General features: G+C 44.7%; 1 protein-coding gene across 8 annotated transcripts in view; it reads left to right on the top strand.

Annotated features, from left to right (window-relative positions):
* Positions 1-19,047, top strand: part of NFE2L1 (NFE2 like bZIP transcription factor 1) — a 50,745-nt gene that overhangs the window by 14,450 nt on the left and 17,248 nt on the right. The window contains exons 1-3 of one of the 8 annotated variants that reach the window (XM_053263974.1): positions 2,116-2,399; positions 7,050-7,279; positions 7,591-8,102. In XM_053263974.1, the coding sequence (XP_053119949.1) occupies positions 7,593-8,102 (510 nt within the window). In that variant the 5' untranslated portion in view covers positions 2,116-2,399; positions 7,050-7,279; positions 7,591-7,592. Of the gene's footprint in view, positions 1-2,114; positions 2,400-4,213; positions 4,328-5,165; positions 5,292-7,049; positions 7,280-7,336; positions 7,438-7,590; positions 8,103-16,254; positions 18,931-19,047 lie in introns of those variants that run through there. The other 7 variants (XM_053263975.1, XM_053263976.1, XM_053263977.1 and 4 more) reach the window with 7 other exon arrangements.

Below are 19,047 nucleotides of genomic sequence, written 5' to 3'. Positions count from 1 at the left end.
AAAATTCTGGATTGATTTGTTCTATGATCCATTGTTTATTTTCCTGGCTGTCCATGGTATGCTCAAAAGTATTTTCCAGCACCAAAGTTCAAAAGTGTAAATACTTTTTCTATCTTGCTATTCAGAGTAAATTAGAAACAATAACTGAGTGGTTAAAATATAGAACTGTTTAAAATGAACCCATATAAATGCATTAAACATTTCTTTTGTGTGTGAATATTTATCTGATCAGAATCAAATTCTGGCACATAAATCTGAGTTTCTAATAGTTAAACAAATATATTGGCGTTGGAAACATTAAGCTTTAATTATGTCAAAAATGTGAAACAAAATTGCTGCATTTTAAAAAGAGGGTATTGGAAATTTAACTTCAGTGGAAGTATATGTGCTGAAATTCCAGAATGCATTATAAATCTAACATTTTGTGCCAAAGTGTTTTACAACAAAAAGCGGGGGGGGGGGGGGGGCTTGAATGTTTCACTTTCAGTTTCATATCTCAAACTTGTCTGTGCTAACATGAGAACAAAAAGAGACATGTTTCAAATGTCTCACGCATTCTATTGTGAGTGAATTTCAAGTGTAAGTGAAGATGGAAGAAGTGTGTGTGTGCCCTGTTGCACTTATTTGAAAGAAAAAAAACCAAACCCCCAAACACTGCAAGTTGCAACTGCAACTACAATCTGTATTACAAGACAAAAACATTGTAACTAGAATCTGTAATTCAGATTTTAGTTGCAATGTTTTTTCTTCAAATAAATGCAAAAGGGCACACACTTCTTCCATCTTCATTAACACTTGAAACTCACCCACAATATAATGCCTGAGACATTTGAACATGTCCGTTTTTGTGATCTGAGGTTGGCAAGAAGGGACTTATATATAGATTCTGTATATAAGTCCCCTTTTGCCAACCTCAAATCATGGTTTTAAAATTCAGATTTAGAGGGAATACAGAGGGCAAGTAAAGTGTGCGGTCCAGTCGGTGTTGACTCCTGGCACCAGAGCCCTGTGGTTGTCTTTGGTAGAATACAGGAGGGCTTTACCATGGCCATCTCCCGCACAGTATGAGATGATGCCTCCTTTCAGCATCTTCCTATATCTCTGCTGGCCGATTTAGGTGTTTCAGCTGCGATTTGAACCGGCAACCTCTGGCTTGCTAGTCAAGTCATTTCTGTGCTGTGCCATTAGGTGGCTAAGTGCAGTGTAAAACAGCTGAATTAGACTGTATAACGAGGTTTGACACTTTCTATCTAGTTTGAATCAACAGGGTTTTTTTAAAAAAATCGTATTACCAAGTTAATTAACTTAAACGCCATTCTCCTAGCAATGCTACCTCCAGCAATTGTTATTGTGGATTGTCGTTTTTTACATGGTTTTACATAGAATTGTAACAAACTATACCTCTTGCATTTCCTGACTCCACTCTTTACAGTTTTATTTTATTCCTCTTTACCCCCGTGTATGTAACACTTCGTGCATCTGCTATAGGACTCTTGTCCATGAAAGCTTATGCTACAATACATTTGTTAGTCTTTAAGGTGCCACAAGACTTTGTTGTTTTTGGTGAACGCTAGGTATAAAAGAAACGATTTCGGAAATTTAACTTTTTTAAAAGTAAAATTTCCTTCACATTGTAACTTTTTTTTTTTTTTGGTGAGGTGGTGATAACTGTGGCAGTCTCACAGTGCTGGTGGCGGATGGAGGTTTCAACCGCCCCGCCTTCGTCCAAGCTGACCGCTAAAGAGCCTTTCAGGTCTTCATTGGGTTGCTAATGGCAACGCTGCCAACATGGCGGCCCTTCGCTAAGGCAAGACGCAGGCCACTAGGTAGTTTGGGTGATTACGTATTGCGGTGGGTGCGGGGTGGGACAAAGTCTGGCTGCGGAAACCTCAGCCCAGTGAGAAGGAAAGCACCGTCCAAAGACAATGAAAAAAGATTAGTGGATAGCCGGCGGGTGGTTGGCTGCTGGTTCCGTCGCTCAAACAGCAAGGGGCGGCCAGCCTAGCGAGCGTTTAACGGATAGGCGAATGTGTGCTGTCAATCAGCAAGCGGTCCGGCCAGCCCCCTACTACAGCGATTGGAGCTTCTCCCTTGACACATTTTGGTCACCCACGAAGCCATCCCCTCTCCCTGCTTTTCTCAGTTTGTGCTCTGATTGGCCATTAGGTTGTCACTCGCTGAGAAGCTGATGGACGGAAGGAGCCTTTTGTTCTATGATTGGGCAAAGGAGTTGTCATTCGTTTCCGCTTTTGGAGGAGGATTGGATGAAGCCTCGCGGGGGTGGGGAGAAGGGTAGTGGCGGACGGGTGCTGCTGTTTGGGCTTAGGACCGGCATCTGGGCAAGGCCGTCCGAAAACGGCATCGGGTGCTGGACAACGGTGGTTGAAGAGAGAGAGACGGTATAAAAGGAAAGAATGTGGGGCGGAGAGAAGCGACAGGCTTCTATGAGGGGAAGTGGGTGGAGCTAAACAAAGAGAGGGTGGGGGAGCGGAGAGTAAAGGGGTACCCAAGATAGCCTGGGGGAGCGGAGAAGAAGCTGAGGGGCAGCAATAGGGGAAAGTCTGCCGTTGATAAAAAGGGGCACACGGGAACCTCCACTTGGGGGCGGCATTGGTGGGGAGAGGGGTAAATAAATTAGGGGGTGAGGAGCGGGGGCTGGGGGTAGGCCAGGTGAAGAGAAGGGGTAGGTGAAATGTGGGTTGGACAAGCGGGCGGGGTGGGGGGAGTTGTCGAGAGGGAGTGAAGGGAGAGAGAGATGAGTGGGGGTGCTAGTTGAGGAAGGGCTGCGGAAGAGTAGGGGGCAAATGGAGGCGACCACATGGCGAGGGGGGCTGGTAAGCTAATGATGGAGCTGCAGGAGGGAGGCAGAAGATCTGATGGAATGAGGGCAAATGGGGAGTTAAAGGTTAACGAATGGGCTAGAAGGAAAAGAGAAAGTGGAAAGGTAGTCTTGGCATGTGAGGAGGGAAGGATTAAAGTGAAAGTTGGGGTAGAGAAGGGCGGGTTGGGGGAAATCTGTCGACTGGCTTCTCCTAATCTAGGGGGAACAGAAACCACCAGAAGTATGAGGTCAGATGGGATGGGGTAGATGAATATGGGAGGGCTTGCTGGAAAGTGATTTAAGAGTTGGGTGTCTGAATGGATGAGAGTGCAGGCAGAGCTCAGCAGTTGCATAGGGAGAGGGAGAGTGGTGCTGAAAGAGTGAAGTCTAGGAGCAGGAAGTGAACTAGGAATAGATAAGGTCTGTGGGGAGGAATCCTAGACCAAATAGTGAAGGATGTGGGGTGGGGGTTCTAGGGTGGATGCAATCTAAAAATTCAGAGTGTTCCTAAGATTATTCAGGAGATAATATTATGGCTTTATTCTGAGATTGTAATGTCAGGTGAATAATACTGACCTACCTGACTAGGGGGCTATAAAAACTACAGCGATGATGTATGTACACCCAGAAAAAACACAATATGAATGCTAAGGCTTACCTGTATGGTAACAGGGATGTGCAAGCAAGCTGCAAAGTATCTCGATGATTGTGTGTGTAAACACATGCCAGGCTGTGACTAATGGGGCTCCTGACGTTTCCCATGGCCAACTGTGCTGCAGCCCAGCCTTTTCCAATATATTTGTATGGAATACTGTTTGGAAGGAGACAGGGGGCTGTAAGCACCGAATTGTTCTACAGTTTTGGGGGGTTTGGTGTATCAGTGGCTAATTGTGGTGGTCTTGATGATTCCTACAGTTTCAGCCATCACAGTGCATTTTCATGTGACCATCTGGAAGGGTTACTTTGGCCATGTTGGGATTATCCCTAAAGACTACTGTGTAATCAACAATCATCCTTGGTTTATGTATTCCTGTGTCTGTTCAGAAGGAACTGGTGCATTTTAATGGCCACTTGGTGCCATTATTTTTAGAGCGTCCACAGCAGTTGAGAACTAGGAGGCAGATGGCAAGGATATGGGATGGTTATGAATAAGACTAGGAGTAAAATGGGAGACTTTAGAGAATGGGAAGGCCGATGTGGAATTCTTTAAGGAGAAGACAGATATTATTAGGGTTGGGAACATTAGAAAAGCTGGGGGCAGGGTGTTTTGCAGACTAGGAGACTTCTGAAGAAATCAGAGGGGAAATAGACTAAAATTAGGAGCTGATTAGAGAATCTTTGGGCAGCATATATATAAAATCAGACTATCTTATTCTGGATTAATTTGGCCAGAACAGCTAGGGCTTCCTGATCCCATGCTTGCAATATCAAGGCTGAATTCCTTATTCTACAAAAACATGCTAGTTAATATTCACTTTTGGGCACCATGTTTCAACCACTTTGATCGTAAGTACTAATCTATACTCGCATTGTGTTGAGGGCTGTGGGTGCAGTCTAGTGTATGTAACCTTGGCATGAAATTAGGACACTGGGAAGATTAGCTGGCTGGGCAAAGAAAGCAGTAGTTCTTAGAAAGGGGAGGGAGCAGGAAACTTAATATGTGTCTCGGAATGGGTGTATGCTTATGCTAGTGTTTTAGGATTAGATATGTGAACTATCACTTTAGAAAGTAGTTTTGGAAACAGGTTTAAACAGAAAAACAGAGAATTTTTTTATTATAGTGGATTTGTGGGATGGGGAAGGAGGGCTTAGAGTGGGAAAAGCTCTTGAAGAGCTGTGAGGAGTGACAAATTGTGTGTGTGTGTGTGTGTGTGTGTGTGTGCGCGCGTAGTTCCGAATAGAGATTTGGAAGTTGTCACTCTCTGATCCTATTGTGAAACTTGCAGCTGTTCAAGATGTGCTTCCTTCTCTATAAATAGGATGTGCTCCATGGTGGTCTATGAAAGGAGTTTGCATTAGTGTCTGGACCTAGGGGGAATTCTACAGGCACTCTCCCATGTCATTTGGGTGCATTTGGAGAAGGTTTTAAGTGAGACTGAAATGTGAGCGCAGAAAGTCACAGTGATTGAGAAGTTAGGATCAAAGAAGGAGCATGCCAAAGGGCATGTGGTGAGGTATTTTGGCTCTTAGATTTATAAAAACAACATCTTGGAAACCATGTCTCTTTGATGGAAAGGGAAAGCAAGATGGTGTTCAAATGTGATAGCAGGCCAAAGTAGAGACATTGAGTTCAGATGAGTACATGATTGCTTTTTTACAGATCAGGGCATGTGTGGATTTTGAAACATTTTGCCTCCCACTTAACTGCTGATGGCAACAATAGATGTAGCAAAGATTGTGATGTGGATTACGACAGAATGTTGCAGGTTAATTAGGCCAAAAACAGTGTTGAAATTGCTGGATTTCAGAGGTAAGACAGGAAGGCATAATCCTTTTACATTTTGTTAACCTACACTTTTTTTTTTAGGGTTTTAAAAGAAGTTTTAAACTGGCATTGTTTCCTGCTTATAATGTGCAATCGATACATATGTTCTCTCTGTAGCAGTTTTGTGATGGAAATATTGTGCTCTTCCTATTCCCATATTGCTTAGTTGTGTACAAGTGCAACTGTTAGAAGGTGCTTTTATGCCAGTTCTTGTCTGATGTGTTTGTAATACTGCTTCAGTGCCATGTTCTATTTTATTTAATTACTTACTATGTTTATATCCCACTCTTTACTTTCTCCAAGGAGCACAGGGCAGTGTACATGGTTATGTTTATCCTCGCAATAACCCTGAGAGATAGGTTAGGCTGAGAGTGAAGTGACCAGTCCGTAGTCACTACAGGCACTTTCAGTGCCTTTTGGGTGGGGGGGCAGGGGCCTGTTTTGGGATTGCTGCACATGCAACCATAGACTTTTGGTACCTTTTTGAGTTTGCTAGATATCAGCTTACTATACTTTTAGATGTGGTGGTGGTAGTGGTGCTCTTGATGTTTCTTGAGGAAGCACCCATGGCTTACTCTTACAACCATCAGAGGGGCTGGATTGAGGGGAACAGGGTGTATGTGGAAGATGTCAAAGGGAGAGTTTTGAACCTTTGAGATGCTATGAAGTTAGTTAAAGTAACTGAAGGCTTCCTAAAGACACTTCACACCATGTTTTCAGGTTTGGAGACAATAATCACATATATTGTTAGAAAGTATGATAGTATGAAAGACTTGGTTTTGATTCTAATCAAAATAATTTAAAGTTGTGTAAATGGAACATGGGGCCAATAGGATGTTCTGTTTCATTCTGTATATTCTTTTGTATATTTCAAAACTAATTTTTTGGAAATGGTTTTTGGATCCTTTCAAACACACAAGCTTTTAGAGTTGCTAGTACTCAGAGTTCTGCTTATAATAGAAGGTCTCAAGGTGTGGCACTCAGTTCCTTAAAAGCGTGCAAGACACTCAGAGTTGGAGAGTTGGCAAAGCTCATTGGATTTTCCCATAGCACTACACTTGTACATGGCAGGTATTTTGTAACTTGGAGATGGAAGACTGAGGACCTGGCAATTCCAGGTGTAGGCATAAAAGAGTAGGAGGATCTGAACATCTAAATGGTGGGCTTAACAAATATGTTTGGAATCCTGCTTTTATTGGATAAATGTAGTATTTGTCCATTGAGCCATTAGCAAATCAGGAGAAATATCTACAGAGACACCTTGAATAGCTTCCCATCCCTCTAAAGCCAAAAGCTCTAGGCATTTACCCTCACTGTAAATTGACCAGAAGGTCACACTGAATAAAGCCTTTGTCAGTATGTTTCAAAATCTTTGACTGCAAGCAATCAGCAGGTAGAGGGGAAAGGATAGCTGTGAAGGGAGGCAGGCGCCAGTGTTCTTTGCAATGTTGGTATTAATTTGCTCTTTGCTGTGTCTTGCTGAGGAATGAAAGGGAGAAGTGTGGGGGGGCAGGAATCCAGTGGAAAGAAAAAGTTGATGTCACATAGGATTGGAGAATAGAGCAGAGTGGGAGAATTGGGGTGGGGTGGGGGCACTGGCCCAAGCTTACCCCTGGCTTTGTTTTGTGTCAGGATATTAATGTTAGTAAGTAAATAGCCTGAGGCAAAGTAGATTTTTGAACTGTGTTCAAAGGGTGATATTTTTCAATGTCTTTTCACTTTTATTTGTTGGCTGTGTTTCAGTTTCTGACGAAACCTGCAGCAAGCAGCCGAAGAGCCTTTGAACCTTCCCCTCCTTGGGAATCTTGGATTCTTCACACTGCTTCTTCAGGAAGCTTCTCTGACCTGGAGGAGGAAGAGGGAGGGGGAAGGAGCAAAGCTGCAGCTGTTCCAGAAGGCTTGTCCCATCTTGTAGTCGCTGTGGGAAACTAGAAAGATTCAAGGAAGTTGCTGTATGTGGACTCTTTGAGACAGTAAGTCACGTGGGTTTATATGCAACTACCTCGGCTCAGTTACAAAACATTTTGTAGCTCTGAGAAGGCAGAGAGCACCAGAAACACGAGTCGTCCTGCTGGGAGACAGCCTTTCTTCTTTGGGAGATTTTTAGAATCTTAGCTCGATTATTTTGGTGGTAACCACTTTGCTTTTAGACCTGTTTTTAAAAATGGAATTTGGGTATTATTGTATTTTGAGAGCTTTAATTCTTTAAACTGTGTAGAGAGTTAGCTAGACAGCGTGGATTTTGTTAAACTACTGCTACATGCCTTTGCTTTTCCTCTTCCAGAAATGCTTTCTTTGAAGAAATATTTCACAGAAGGACTCATCCAGTTCACCATTCTCCTCAGCTTGATTGGTGTGAGGGTAGACGTAGATACCTATCTGAACTCGCACCTTCCCCCTCTGCGGGAGATCTTTCTGGGCCAGAGCTCGGCTTACACCCAGACACAGTTCCACAACCTGCGGAATACTTTAGACGGCTATGTCATCCATCCCAAAAGTGTAGACCTGGACTACTATTTCACAGCTCGTCGGCTTCTTAACCAGGTGAGGGCCCTGGACAGGTTCCAGGTGCCTACCACAGAAGTCAGTGCTTGGTTGGTACACCGAGATCCTGAAGGTTCTGTCTCTAGTGCCCAACCTAGTACAGGCATCGCTCTTGAGAATGGCAGCGGCTTGCAAGATGGAACTGTTCCAGACAACGTAGTGAGGGAAAGTGGAGTGGAACAAGGATTTGGTGAAGAGCTGGAAGACCTAGGTGCAGTGGCTCCTCCAATGAATGGAGACCTAACCAAAGAGGTAGGTTATTGCACTTTGTGAAATGTAAGGGGTGGGGGTGGAGGGAAGGGAGTTGCTTGAGGATCTTGCTGTGACCTTCAGTAGTAATAGTGCTTATTGTAAATGAGACTTGCCTGTTTTAACATCATGTTAACTTGAGTGATACAGGAAGATTTTAAGAATCTTGCTGTTCTGATAGAAGGCATCTTGGTCTGACATTAGAGCACTTCTTTTTGCTTTAGCTTTTGCTTGCGAGAAGCAATCCACTCAATAACACCACCTGTTTATTTCACAGTGTTGGGTAATAGGTGCAAAGAGACTATCACATGGGTGGTGATTTGCTCAGCCCTGGAATACTTCCAGGGGATTTTTCTACTTGTTTTTTGAGAGAGTACAAGGTAGGGCAGGTCTTGTGTTCTGTCCTAGTTTCTAGCTCTGGTGTGTAGTAAATGCTACCTTTCTAGTCTCTTCCCTTTGCTCTCTCCCCCAAGGTTTTATTTTCTTTGGGTATGTTCTTTGGCCTGTGTGTACTTGAGCTTTGCTTAGTGATGAATTTAGTTAGCTGATTGTTTACATGGGTGCTCAAGCCCCTTTCCCAAACACAGGGTGGAATGGTCACGGCGAACTGCTTCCAGAGCACTCTTAATCCATGGCATCTTGTGTTGAAAGTGTACTAGGGCTGGTGGCCAGGCTGGGGGTTGTTGAAACAGCTGTTGTGGCTGCCTTCCGCTCCTGTCATTTTCTCTCATCCCCACCATTGGCAGAAATGGGCTAAGGATTCAAAAGTTTTGCCTTGGAAATCTAAAAGTGAAACTTGGTTTGCATGTGGGATTTCCCCAGTAGCAAAATGAGGTGATTGAGAAACAGAATGAACCATTAAAAGAGAGTGAGAGAGTGCTTAGTGTTTAGAATAAGCAATCAAAGCCAAAGAATGGATTCTTTTTCTTGTTTGGAAAAAGCAGAAGCTTACCTGGAGAAAAAAGTGCTTATGCCTTCAAATAATGTTTGTCTTTTTAGGAACACCCTTGTGGGAATGAGGGAGAGGAGGCTGTAGCTCTGCCATTTCTAATGCTTGCAGAATCTTCTGTTTCTGAAATGTCACCACTATGACTCATTATTGTAACATAAAATGAGAATTGTACCTATCAAGGTAGCTTTGAGGTGGAATAGTATAAAGACTTTTACATAGTTAAATAGTGCTGTACAAATAAGGGCTTGGCCATCTGTATATATAGAAAATCAGTTAATGAAGAGAGGAGGCTTGAGAGAGTAGCTTCTGGGGTGTGTTTGTGTCTTGATGTTCATAAGGATTACAAAGTAGAAAGTGCAGTCCTAGGTAGGCTTGTGCCCAAAACGTTTCGGAGGCCATTGTAAAGGCCTCCAAAACGTTTTGGCACTGGGGCGGGATTCGGTGCTTTGGCACCGGTGGGGGTACTACTTTAAGGGGAGGGAGGGTGTACTCACCCCCCCGCCGCGTTTCCCCGCCGGCGCTCTCCAAATTTCAAGCCCCTCGGGGCAGCAGCGTTCCTCCTTGCTGCCCCGCCGGAAGTTGCGAGCGCGCGTGTGCCCGTCGTGTGTGCGTGCGCGCCCATCTGCCGTGCACACGCACGCACAACGGGCGCATGCGTGCTCGCAACTTCCGGCCGACGGGGGGAACGGGGCGGCAGGGAGGAACGCTGCCGCCCCGAGGGGCTTGAAATTTGGAGAGCGCCGGCGTACACCCTCCCCCGCCCTTAGAGTAGTACACCCGCTGGTGCCGAAGACTATTCGGGCACATCCCTAGTCCTAGGTTTCTGTGGTATTTGAATCAACCCTATACTAGCTCACCCTTATGAGATAAGGCCTCTAGTACTGGGAGAGGGGAGGCTGCAGTGCCCTAAGATTAAAGCCCAGCTTATTTTGACTGTGAATATGAGGAGTGGGGAAGAGGAGAGGCTTCACAAGAGATGCAAAAACTCCCATTTGGGCAGTGCATTCTCTGGTTGAGCCTTTAGACCCCCCCCTAGAGTGTGCTTTTGTTTAGATGGCCTATGCCTTTGTGCTAGTCATGTGGAACTGGAGGCTGGAGTGGCTGAAGCATGGATTCAATATCATTCAATAACACTATGCACAGCACTTACCTTAAGTGCTTGGAGCACTTCATGTTCCCTGTAATCCTTACAACAATAATGCAAGGGACTCTGCCAGTATTATTGTGGATTGGAATACATAGTGAGTTTAGTGAGGGGCTTCCCAATTCATGGCTCATTCTCTTAAACCAGCTTTATGTACTACTGCAGGACTTGACAAATCAGCTCCAGGGAGCCATGTCACCTAGTCTAGGATATTCAGAGGTAGAGTTTAGTTTAGTTAAAAATACATTCAATGACCAGACAATATTAACAGCAGTAGATGTTAATATCTACACTAAACAAGACTCAGAGGTAGAGTTAGTTAAAATATTTATTTGTCCCAAGCAGCCCTGTTTTGGTTCTGCTACTTGTGAAGAAGCCCATTTATTTTTACCCTCCTCAGTGTCCGTCACTAAGTCCAGTCATTTTGTCAAGTATCCACTGTCTGGCTCTCCTATATTTTTGGGCTGGCATTTATATCCAAAGAAAATTTGTCAGGGCCTGCACTATCGGTCTGGTGTGCAGATGCTGAAAGAGACCACACACAGCTAGACAGCAGTGTGAAGGACAGGGGTGTAATTCCTCTGCTTGTAGTGAACAACTCTTCCACTCATGTAGAGGATTCAGAAATTTAGGCATAGGTCACAGAACACTAAGCAACAGAGAAATTATACAAAACTTGGAGGGGGGATGGCTGGACTCTACCACTCCACTTCCCTTACAAGGAGGGCCCTCTGGACATAAAGGGAGTGCAGAATGGAAGGACTGGGCAGAAATTCAGAGGAGATGAGTGAACGTATACACAATGCCACCTACCCTGAAGTCCCACAGTTCAGTGTTTTCAAACTGCTCTATAAATGCTGTGTTCTTATTTTTCCTTTTATGTGATACTATTTTCAGTTGTTGTTGCGGCATATTTGTAGTGGGTAGAAGAGAAGCAAAGCAGTCCTACTGGCTTACTTTAAATGGAAGATACAGGATTCTCAAGAACTGACAGATATAGCAGATGGGGGTGGGCAGGGTAGCAGGTTTTGGGCCTGGTTTGGATGATATTCCCTGGGCCATGTGATTTAAAAAGGGGGACACAGCTAGAGCGCTGTTCCTTCTAACAGGGATTCCCAGATGTTGTTCACTACAACTCCCAGCATCCCTAGCTGCAATGGCATTTGGCTGAGATTTATGGGAGTTGTAGTCAACAACATCTGGGAATCCCTGTTAGAGGGAACGCTGGCCTCAAGCACACCAGTTGTCGCTTCTCACAGACATCCCAGCATGCCCCTTTCATGCACGGGTGGCAGTGTCGCCCTGCACACAACCTGAAAGCTAGTATTTGGGTCGTGAATAGCCATTCTAGGCTGTTGACTAACAGCCCTCTCCCACATCCTAAAAAGATGCACCAGGAGGTCTGCAAGAGATTCTCTCATTACATTCCCCTTTTAATCATGTGGGCCAGGAAGTATTGTCCAAAACAGCCCATGGCCATGGAGGAGAATAGACTAAAGTGGTTTAGAACAAGTTTTATTTTAAAAATTTGAGAATTGTTTTTGTTGAAAAGTGATTTACATAGCAAAAAGTATAAGAAAATGGTTCCCTGTCCCAAAGGGCTTCCAATCTGAAAACACGCACCCAAAAACGCTACCGCAGCAACAGCCACTGGAAAGGTGATATGCTGGGCTGGGTAGGGACAATTGTTATCTCCCTGCTAAATATAGAAGAGTGACTACTTTAAAAGGTGCCTCTTTGCCTAGTTATCAGAGATTAAGGAGGTCTGTGTTTAATTTGTTCAGCATTTGCTTTTGGGACTGAATTCTGAAGGGTGGTCAACAGGTGATATTGAGAAATAAGGTTGGAAGTCTAGCTATTTGCTGTTAGTGCTAAGCACCAGCTCTGTACTTAACACAGAGAGAAGCTATTCTCACGAGCAGCGAAAACCAGGCTAGGCGAGCCCAGCCCGGTTTTCGCTGTGTGTGAAAACTGCCGGGAGCCACGCAGCTCCTGGTGGTGTGTGGCAGCGAGCTCTCTAAAGTAGCCCGCCTGCCACTTATCCCAGGTTTTGGGTATGAGCGTGCCAAAAAACCCCAGTCTAACTGATCGTGTGTCTGCCGCAGCTGCTTGCAGCTGCGGCGGGCACACTTGGGGGGGGGTGCGCTCCCAGTAATGCACCACACACTCGTGCAGTGCATTATTGGGGCTCTGGGGTGCGGGGCACTACACAGTGGTGCTTCCCTGTGCCCGACCCCTGGAGCTGCCAGATGAGCTGTGGTTGGCCGGCAGGAGAGCTGCTGCTCATCTGGGTGGGTGATCTGCCCACCCAGAGAAAGGTGAGAGATTGTCTGTGAGGAGGGTTGGGAAAACCTGCTCTCACTGCAGACCTCCTTTCGGCGCTTCACATTGCTCATGTGAAGCGCCTTAGAGGCTTTTCACATACACAGCCAAGAGTGGGCTAAACCCACTCTTGCCTGCACATGAGAAGTTGCAACAGCTGAGTGGCAAACCCACCTGCGCAGCCACCTCTTAAAGAAGGTGAAAGGAGCGCTTCCCTGCTCGTGTGCAGCACTGGCTGCTTTTAGTCGGCACTGCTGGAATACTCATAATGTACCCTACATTAATGTACCGTGTACTCACGTGGTGCATTTTGGGAGTTTCGAGGCCCAGGAGGGTGGATCCTGTCCCCTGACCTTCCATGCCTCTGGGGGCTGCTGACAATCATCTAGGCGAGCGATCTGCCTGCCCAGAGAGCGATGAGGGATTGTCTGTGGGGAAGGCAAGTTTGAGCAGCCTTCCCCGCCTCCTTCCACCAAGCCCTTCTCACCTATCGTGAGAAAGGGCTCACAGTCTTTCACAAAAAAGTTAGCAACTGTCTTGTTTTTCTCCCCCAGCCCTTCCAAGTACTCACTCTGTTTAAATCTGTTGTGTGTTTGATTGGCAGACATGGTAATGCCAGTGTCTTCTTCCAAGCACAATGGAATGGGTATACAATGCACCAGTTTAATTAGGGGGAAATAAGAATTGGAGGTGTAATTTGGTAAAGGTTGTAGGCAGTGGTCCCTCTAATTTTTTTCATCTCTGTGCGGAATGAGTTTTGTTCCGGGTGGCAATATCAAGGCAGTGTGCGCACACATGCATTCAGAGTGGGGCCTTCCTGATTCAACCTGAGCGGGGTCTAAAATTAACTGAGCGGACAACAAAAAACTTGTGCGCGTGCACACGCCTTAGAGGGAACACTGGTTGTAGGGCAGAAGTAACAAAGGGATATAGGGGAAGTATATGGAGGCAGAACAATAGACCATCTAGGCCTACACTGTTTCTTCTTTCTGGTGGTGGCTTTCTGGGATCTTGGGCAGAAGCTATTGCTAGCCCTGCTGAACAAGATGCTGGAGACTGGATTCTTGAACTGTTGACGAGAGGCTGTTGTGAATTCTAGAGAGGGAGAAAAACAGCAGGAAGGACCTGTGAGCAATGTGGTGCAGTGGCTAAAGTGGGAAATTGGACTTGTGGGAAAGTGAGTTAAATCCCCACTTGGCTCTGAAGCTCAGTGGTGGCTTGGGCAAGTCACTGTCTCTCAGCCTAACCTGGTTATTGTGAAGCTAAAACACTGGTCAGGGCTTCTCAGAGGAAAGGTGGGATGCCATCATAATAAAAAGCTCCAATTGGAGAGTAGCAATGGGGGTTGAGCTCTCATGGTCCTGTGACTGAAGACTTGGGCTAGTTTCTGGAAGAAACTACCGTGGATTTACTGTATGACTTTGGGCTTTCTGTCTCTTCATTTTTCTGTAAATAAAATGGGACTAGTCGCCTATCTTATAGGGTAGTTGTAAGAGTGCATAGTATAGTAATCAATATTATAAAGTGACTAGCAGAGTGACGTCCCTGCAGTTAAAAAACAAACAAACCCTCTTAACTGAGCAAAGGTGCACTTTGAAAGTGGTGGCTCCCTTATATTTGGTAGGGGGATTACAACTGTTCAGTCCAGCATAGTATCCCTCCAGTTTTTCTCCCTTTGGGGCAGAAAACATCTTCTCATTTCTTTCCCTGTCCAAACTGCTTCGTGAATCATTTGTTGAAAATCAATACATATTCTTAATAATAATAATAATAGATGTAGCAGTGGCCTGTGGGAATGTTGAGGAAGGAGAAAATCACACTGTGAGGTCTCTTCTTCATATGAAGGTTTTGATATGTCTCTCTGAATCTTTGGTAGATTCAGCTTTTAAGTGCGTGTGAAGGGGTGGTAACAAATGTTCTCTGTTATGGATTTGGATACTGCGAGATTATTTTTTGGTGATGTGTAAAGGCTTTCTGTCCTTTCTAGCTTCCTAAAACTTTGAGCAGTTCCCAATGGCATTGCCAGATTTTATTCTGGGTTTTTTAAAGCCCCACTTCCCAGCATATGTTCTCTGCCCACTGGATACAAACCATAGCCGGCTTAGACCGGATCTGTCACCAGGGAAGAATTTGGGCTAATCCAAATACCAGCTTTCATGGGAGGTAAACATTGCTGCAACCCTCAAAAGCATTTTCGTTCCCTCAGCCCTGTGCTTGGAATTGCCATAAACCGCTTGATCTGGGTGTATGCCCCCTCCTGCAACAGCAGCCACATAACCTCCACCTACCCATACAAGCAGATAGGATGTGGTCGTGATGATCCTTACATTAGTTGCCAGGATGCAGCCCTGGAAAGGTGAATTGGTGATAAAGAGCTTCTTACCCTTAACTTTACCATGATAAATCATAACCACCACCAGCCAGACTCACATTCTAGAAAGAGGAATTAATGGCTTCCTTGCACGCTTGAGTGGAAATTAACATGGGACAGTCTGTGGAGTGAGGGCAGCTTGTCATGCAGCTGTTCTGTTTCCATTCACTATTCAAAAGTAGTGAGTGATCTTTTGAAATGGTTCCTATATCACTGCATCATTCTAGGAGTTCTCAATGAATGGGATATGTATAGTCTGATCATTCATTCCCTGGATCATGTTAGATGCTTTCTTCTCTGTCATTTTTGAGTTGTGTGTTTATTCCTGTTATAGCTTAGGCCTCTTGTTTAGTAAAGTAACCCCCAACCTCACATGTATTTTCCCTTCTGCTTTCTACCCAGTTTCCAGTTTCCACAGTTGTGAAAATCTGCTTTTTGGAACTCCTTTTCCAAGCATGTGTGTGCATGCACCTACTCACACAGTTTTCCATCGTTCCATAATTTGTTTGGAGATGGACAAGACTATACTTGCTGATTATGTGAAATCTTATTTCAAAGCAATATTTTGACTTTTTGTCTTTGCCTGTAGAGCTCTGAACCCATGCAAAGGATGTTGAAATGTAAAGGGTATTGAGTGTAATAGCATGATAGCAATAGCAATAGCAATAGCACTTACATTTATATACCGCTCTATAGCCGGAGCTCTCTAAGCGGTTTACAATGATTTAGCATATTGCCCCCAACATTCTGGGTACTCATTTTACCGACCTCGGAAGGATGGAAGGCTGAGTCAACCTTGAGCCCCTGGTCAGGATCGAACTTGTAACCTTCTGGTTACAGGGCGGCAGTTTTACCACTGCGCCACCAGGGGTTCCATGATGGCATGCCTTCTGTGCTACATCTATTTGCTTCTGAGAAATTGCTGAGAGCATTTCATTACTGGGAGATCTTCCCTGTCTTCTTCCTGTGCTTAATAATATTGTGATTCTTTTTAAATGTCAAAGGGGCAAGCATGCTAGGATCACACAATCTGTGATCCTAGACTACACACCAAACAAAGACTACAAACCAGTTCAGTTCTCAAGATCACTAGTAGACAATATAGCATGCATTTACATGTTTCAGCCACCTTCTTGTTGAGACAGATTAAAGTTTAGAAAACAGGGCTTTTTACATGCACTGTGTCTGCGTTATATGGGTGTTCTCCATTACTCTCGAGTTACTTTGTAACTGAAGTCAAGGTGGCCTTTGCCAGTTGCTGGAGAAGGTACAAGCTTTCCTCTACTTTTCCTTGACATTCAGGATATATGCTGTGCTGGTGTTGAGTGGAATACTGCCTCTGAATTCTGCCATCCCAATCAGCATTTAGTAGCAGCTGCATAGGCAGCTGTTGGTATCTCACTACCACATCCACAGAGACTGTCAGTGGATGGAGGTAGAAGGGATGGCTCCAGAGCTTAGCTTCAAGTAGTTAGATTCTAGGGACTAAAGCTTTCCTAAAAATTGTGCTGCCTGCCCTGGTAGCTCTTTCCACTAATCTGTGTTATGTTGTGCTTGTGTGTAGTTTATGCAGTAGTGAATCTTGCCTCACAAACCTTTTGGAGTTCTTTGAGAGTGTAAACAAGTATGTGGATAAAGGTGATCCATTTGACATAGTCTACCTGGACTTCCAAAAAGCTTTCGACAAAGTTCCTCATCAAAGACTCCTGAGAAAACTTAACAGTCATGCGATAAGGGGACAAGTATATGTGTGGATTGCTAACTGGTTGAAGGACAGGAAACAGGTATAAATGGAGAGTTTTCACAATGGAGTGAAGTAAGAATTGGGGTCCCCCAGGGATCTATACTGGGACTGGTGCTTCTAATTTATTCATAAATGATCTAGCAGTAGAGGTAAGCCATGAGTTAGCCAAACTTGCAGATGATAACCAAACACTTTTGGGTAGTGAAATCCAATACAGATTGTGAGGAGTTCCAAAAGGATCTCTTCAAACTGCGGGAGTGGGCAACAAAATGGGAAATTGCGGTTCAGTGCTGGCAAGTGTAGTGATGTACATTGGGTCAAAAAATCCCAGCTTCAAGTATACGCTGATGGGATATGAGCTGTCAGTGACTGACCAGGTGAGGGATCTTGGGGTCGTGGTGGACAGCTTGTTGAAAGTGTCGACTTAATGTGCGGCAGCTGTGGAAAAGGCCAATTCCATGCTAGGGATCATTAGGAAGGGGATTGAAAATAAGACTGCTAATATTCTAATGCCCTTATACAAAACTATGGTGTGGCCATACCTGGAGTACTGCGTACAATTCTGGTCACCACATCTAAAGAAGGACACTGTAGAACTGGAAAAGGTGCAGAAGAGGGCAACAAGATGATTAGGTGCGTAGAGCACCTTTCTTATGAGGCAAGGCTACAACACCTGGGACTATTTAGTTTAGAAAAAAGATGACTATGGGGAGGCATGATGGAGGTCCAAAAATGCATGGTGTGGAGAAAGTGGATAGAGAGAAATTCTTCTCCCTCTCACATAACACTAGAACAGGGGTCATCCCATGAAATTGATTGCCAGGAAATTTAGGACCAACAAACGGAAGTACTTTTTCACACAACCCATAATCAACTTGTAGAATTTTCTGCCACAAGATGTGGTGACAGCCAACAACATGGATGGCTTTAAGAGGGGTTTGGATGACTTCATGGAGGAAATGTCTTTCAACGGCTACTAGTCGGAGGGCTATAGGTCACCTCCAGGCTCAAAAGCAGGATGCCTCTGAGTACCAGTTGCAGGGGAGTAACAGCAGGAGAGAGAGCATGCCATCAACTCCTGCCTGTAGGCTTCCAGTGGCATCTGGTGGGCCACTGTGTGAAACAGGATGCTAGACTAGATGGGCCTTGGGCCTGACCCAGCAGGGCTGTTCTTATGTTCTTATGAAATGTTCTGGGGCACTTTATATACTCCAGGCTGAGTTTAGGTTCAGATTAAGCCCCAGGCGTTTCTTACAGAACATCTCCCATGGTTAGGACCAGAGGTGGGAGGGAGGAACATTGCTGTTTTTCATAGAATGTTTTGTACGTACTCTCAGTGCTTCTCATACATTCACTTGGAAATCCTTACAGTAACCCTTTAAAATAGACCAGTATGGTGTTTATTTTTATATTACAGATGAGAACTTAAACCTGAAAGAAAGTGGCCTATTTTAGCCCACTTAGTGGGCTCTTAGTTAAGGTGAGAGATGAATTAGGGACTCTAGCTCACTGCCCATGCTCTTTTATTTTAGGGTGTTTTAGTTTGTTGCCACTTTTCCTACCAAAGGGTTCTCAAAGCGCTTTGCATAGTGAAAGCAATAAGAAGATGGTTCCCTGTCCCAAAGTGGCTCACAATCTTAAAAAGAAATGCAAGGAAGGCACTAGCAAGAGCCACTGGAGGAACACTGTGCTGGGGTTGAAAAGCATCGTTGCTATCCACTCTGCTAAATATAAACAAGCTACCACTTTCAAAGGTTCCTCCTTGCCCAGTCAGCAGGGGTTTAACACTGTTTACACCAACTCTGAATGCTGTTTGAGAGGTTTGAATCTGAGGTTTGAGAGGTTTTGTTCTAGAAAGAGCCTCTTACCTGGAACATCTTTGCAATCAGTAATGTAGCACCAGTGTTGTCAAACTCTATGGGAAACACATTTTGGAAGTTGGTGTACATTGGGGACATCTACACTCTGCTGTTCACACCATATAACTGGCTAAGAGATACATATTTAATCATCATCATCATAATTGTGTCCTTTTATAAATATTCCCCATCATGTGTGCCCTGAGAGGAAGGCATGAAAGGAGGTGCCCAGGCCAGAGGAGGGCATAACATCGGCCCCCATAGAGAACAGCACTGGCCTGTGAGGACTGTTGGGGCAGCCCCCCACCCCTTCCCACAAGTACTGAAAGACCAGTGTGCCCTGAGAGGAAGGCAATAACGGAGGCATCCAAGCCAGGGAGCTCTTGTCCTCGGCTCCTGAAAAGACCAACAGCCTGAGACAATGTTTTATGAACATTCGGTAATTTACTGCTTTTAATATTGTAAACTGCTTTGGGTGCCTTTGTCAAGGCAGAAAGGTGGTATGAAAATGTAGTTAGTTAGTAAGTAAATAAATAAATAATAGACAGAGATCTGT

The sequence above is a fragment of the Hemicordylus capensis genome, chromosome 6 (assembly GCF_027244095.1).
Source record: "Hemicordylus capensis ecotype Gifberg chromosome 6, rHemCap1.1.pri, whole genome shotgun sequence".
NCBI lineage: Eukaryota > Metazoa > Chordata > Lepidosauria > Squamata > Cordylidae > Hemicordylus > Hemicordylus capensis.
The sequence above is the reverse complement of the archived record's forward strand: the minus strand, read 5'-3'. Positions and strand labels throughout refer to the sequence as shown.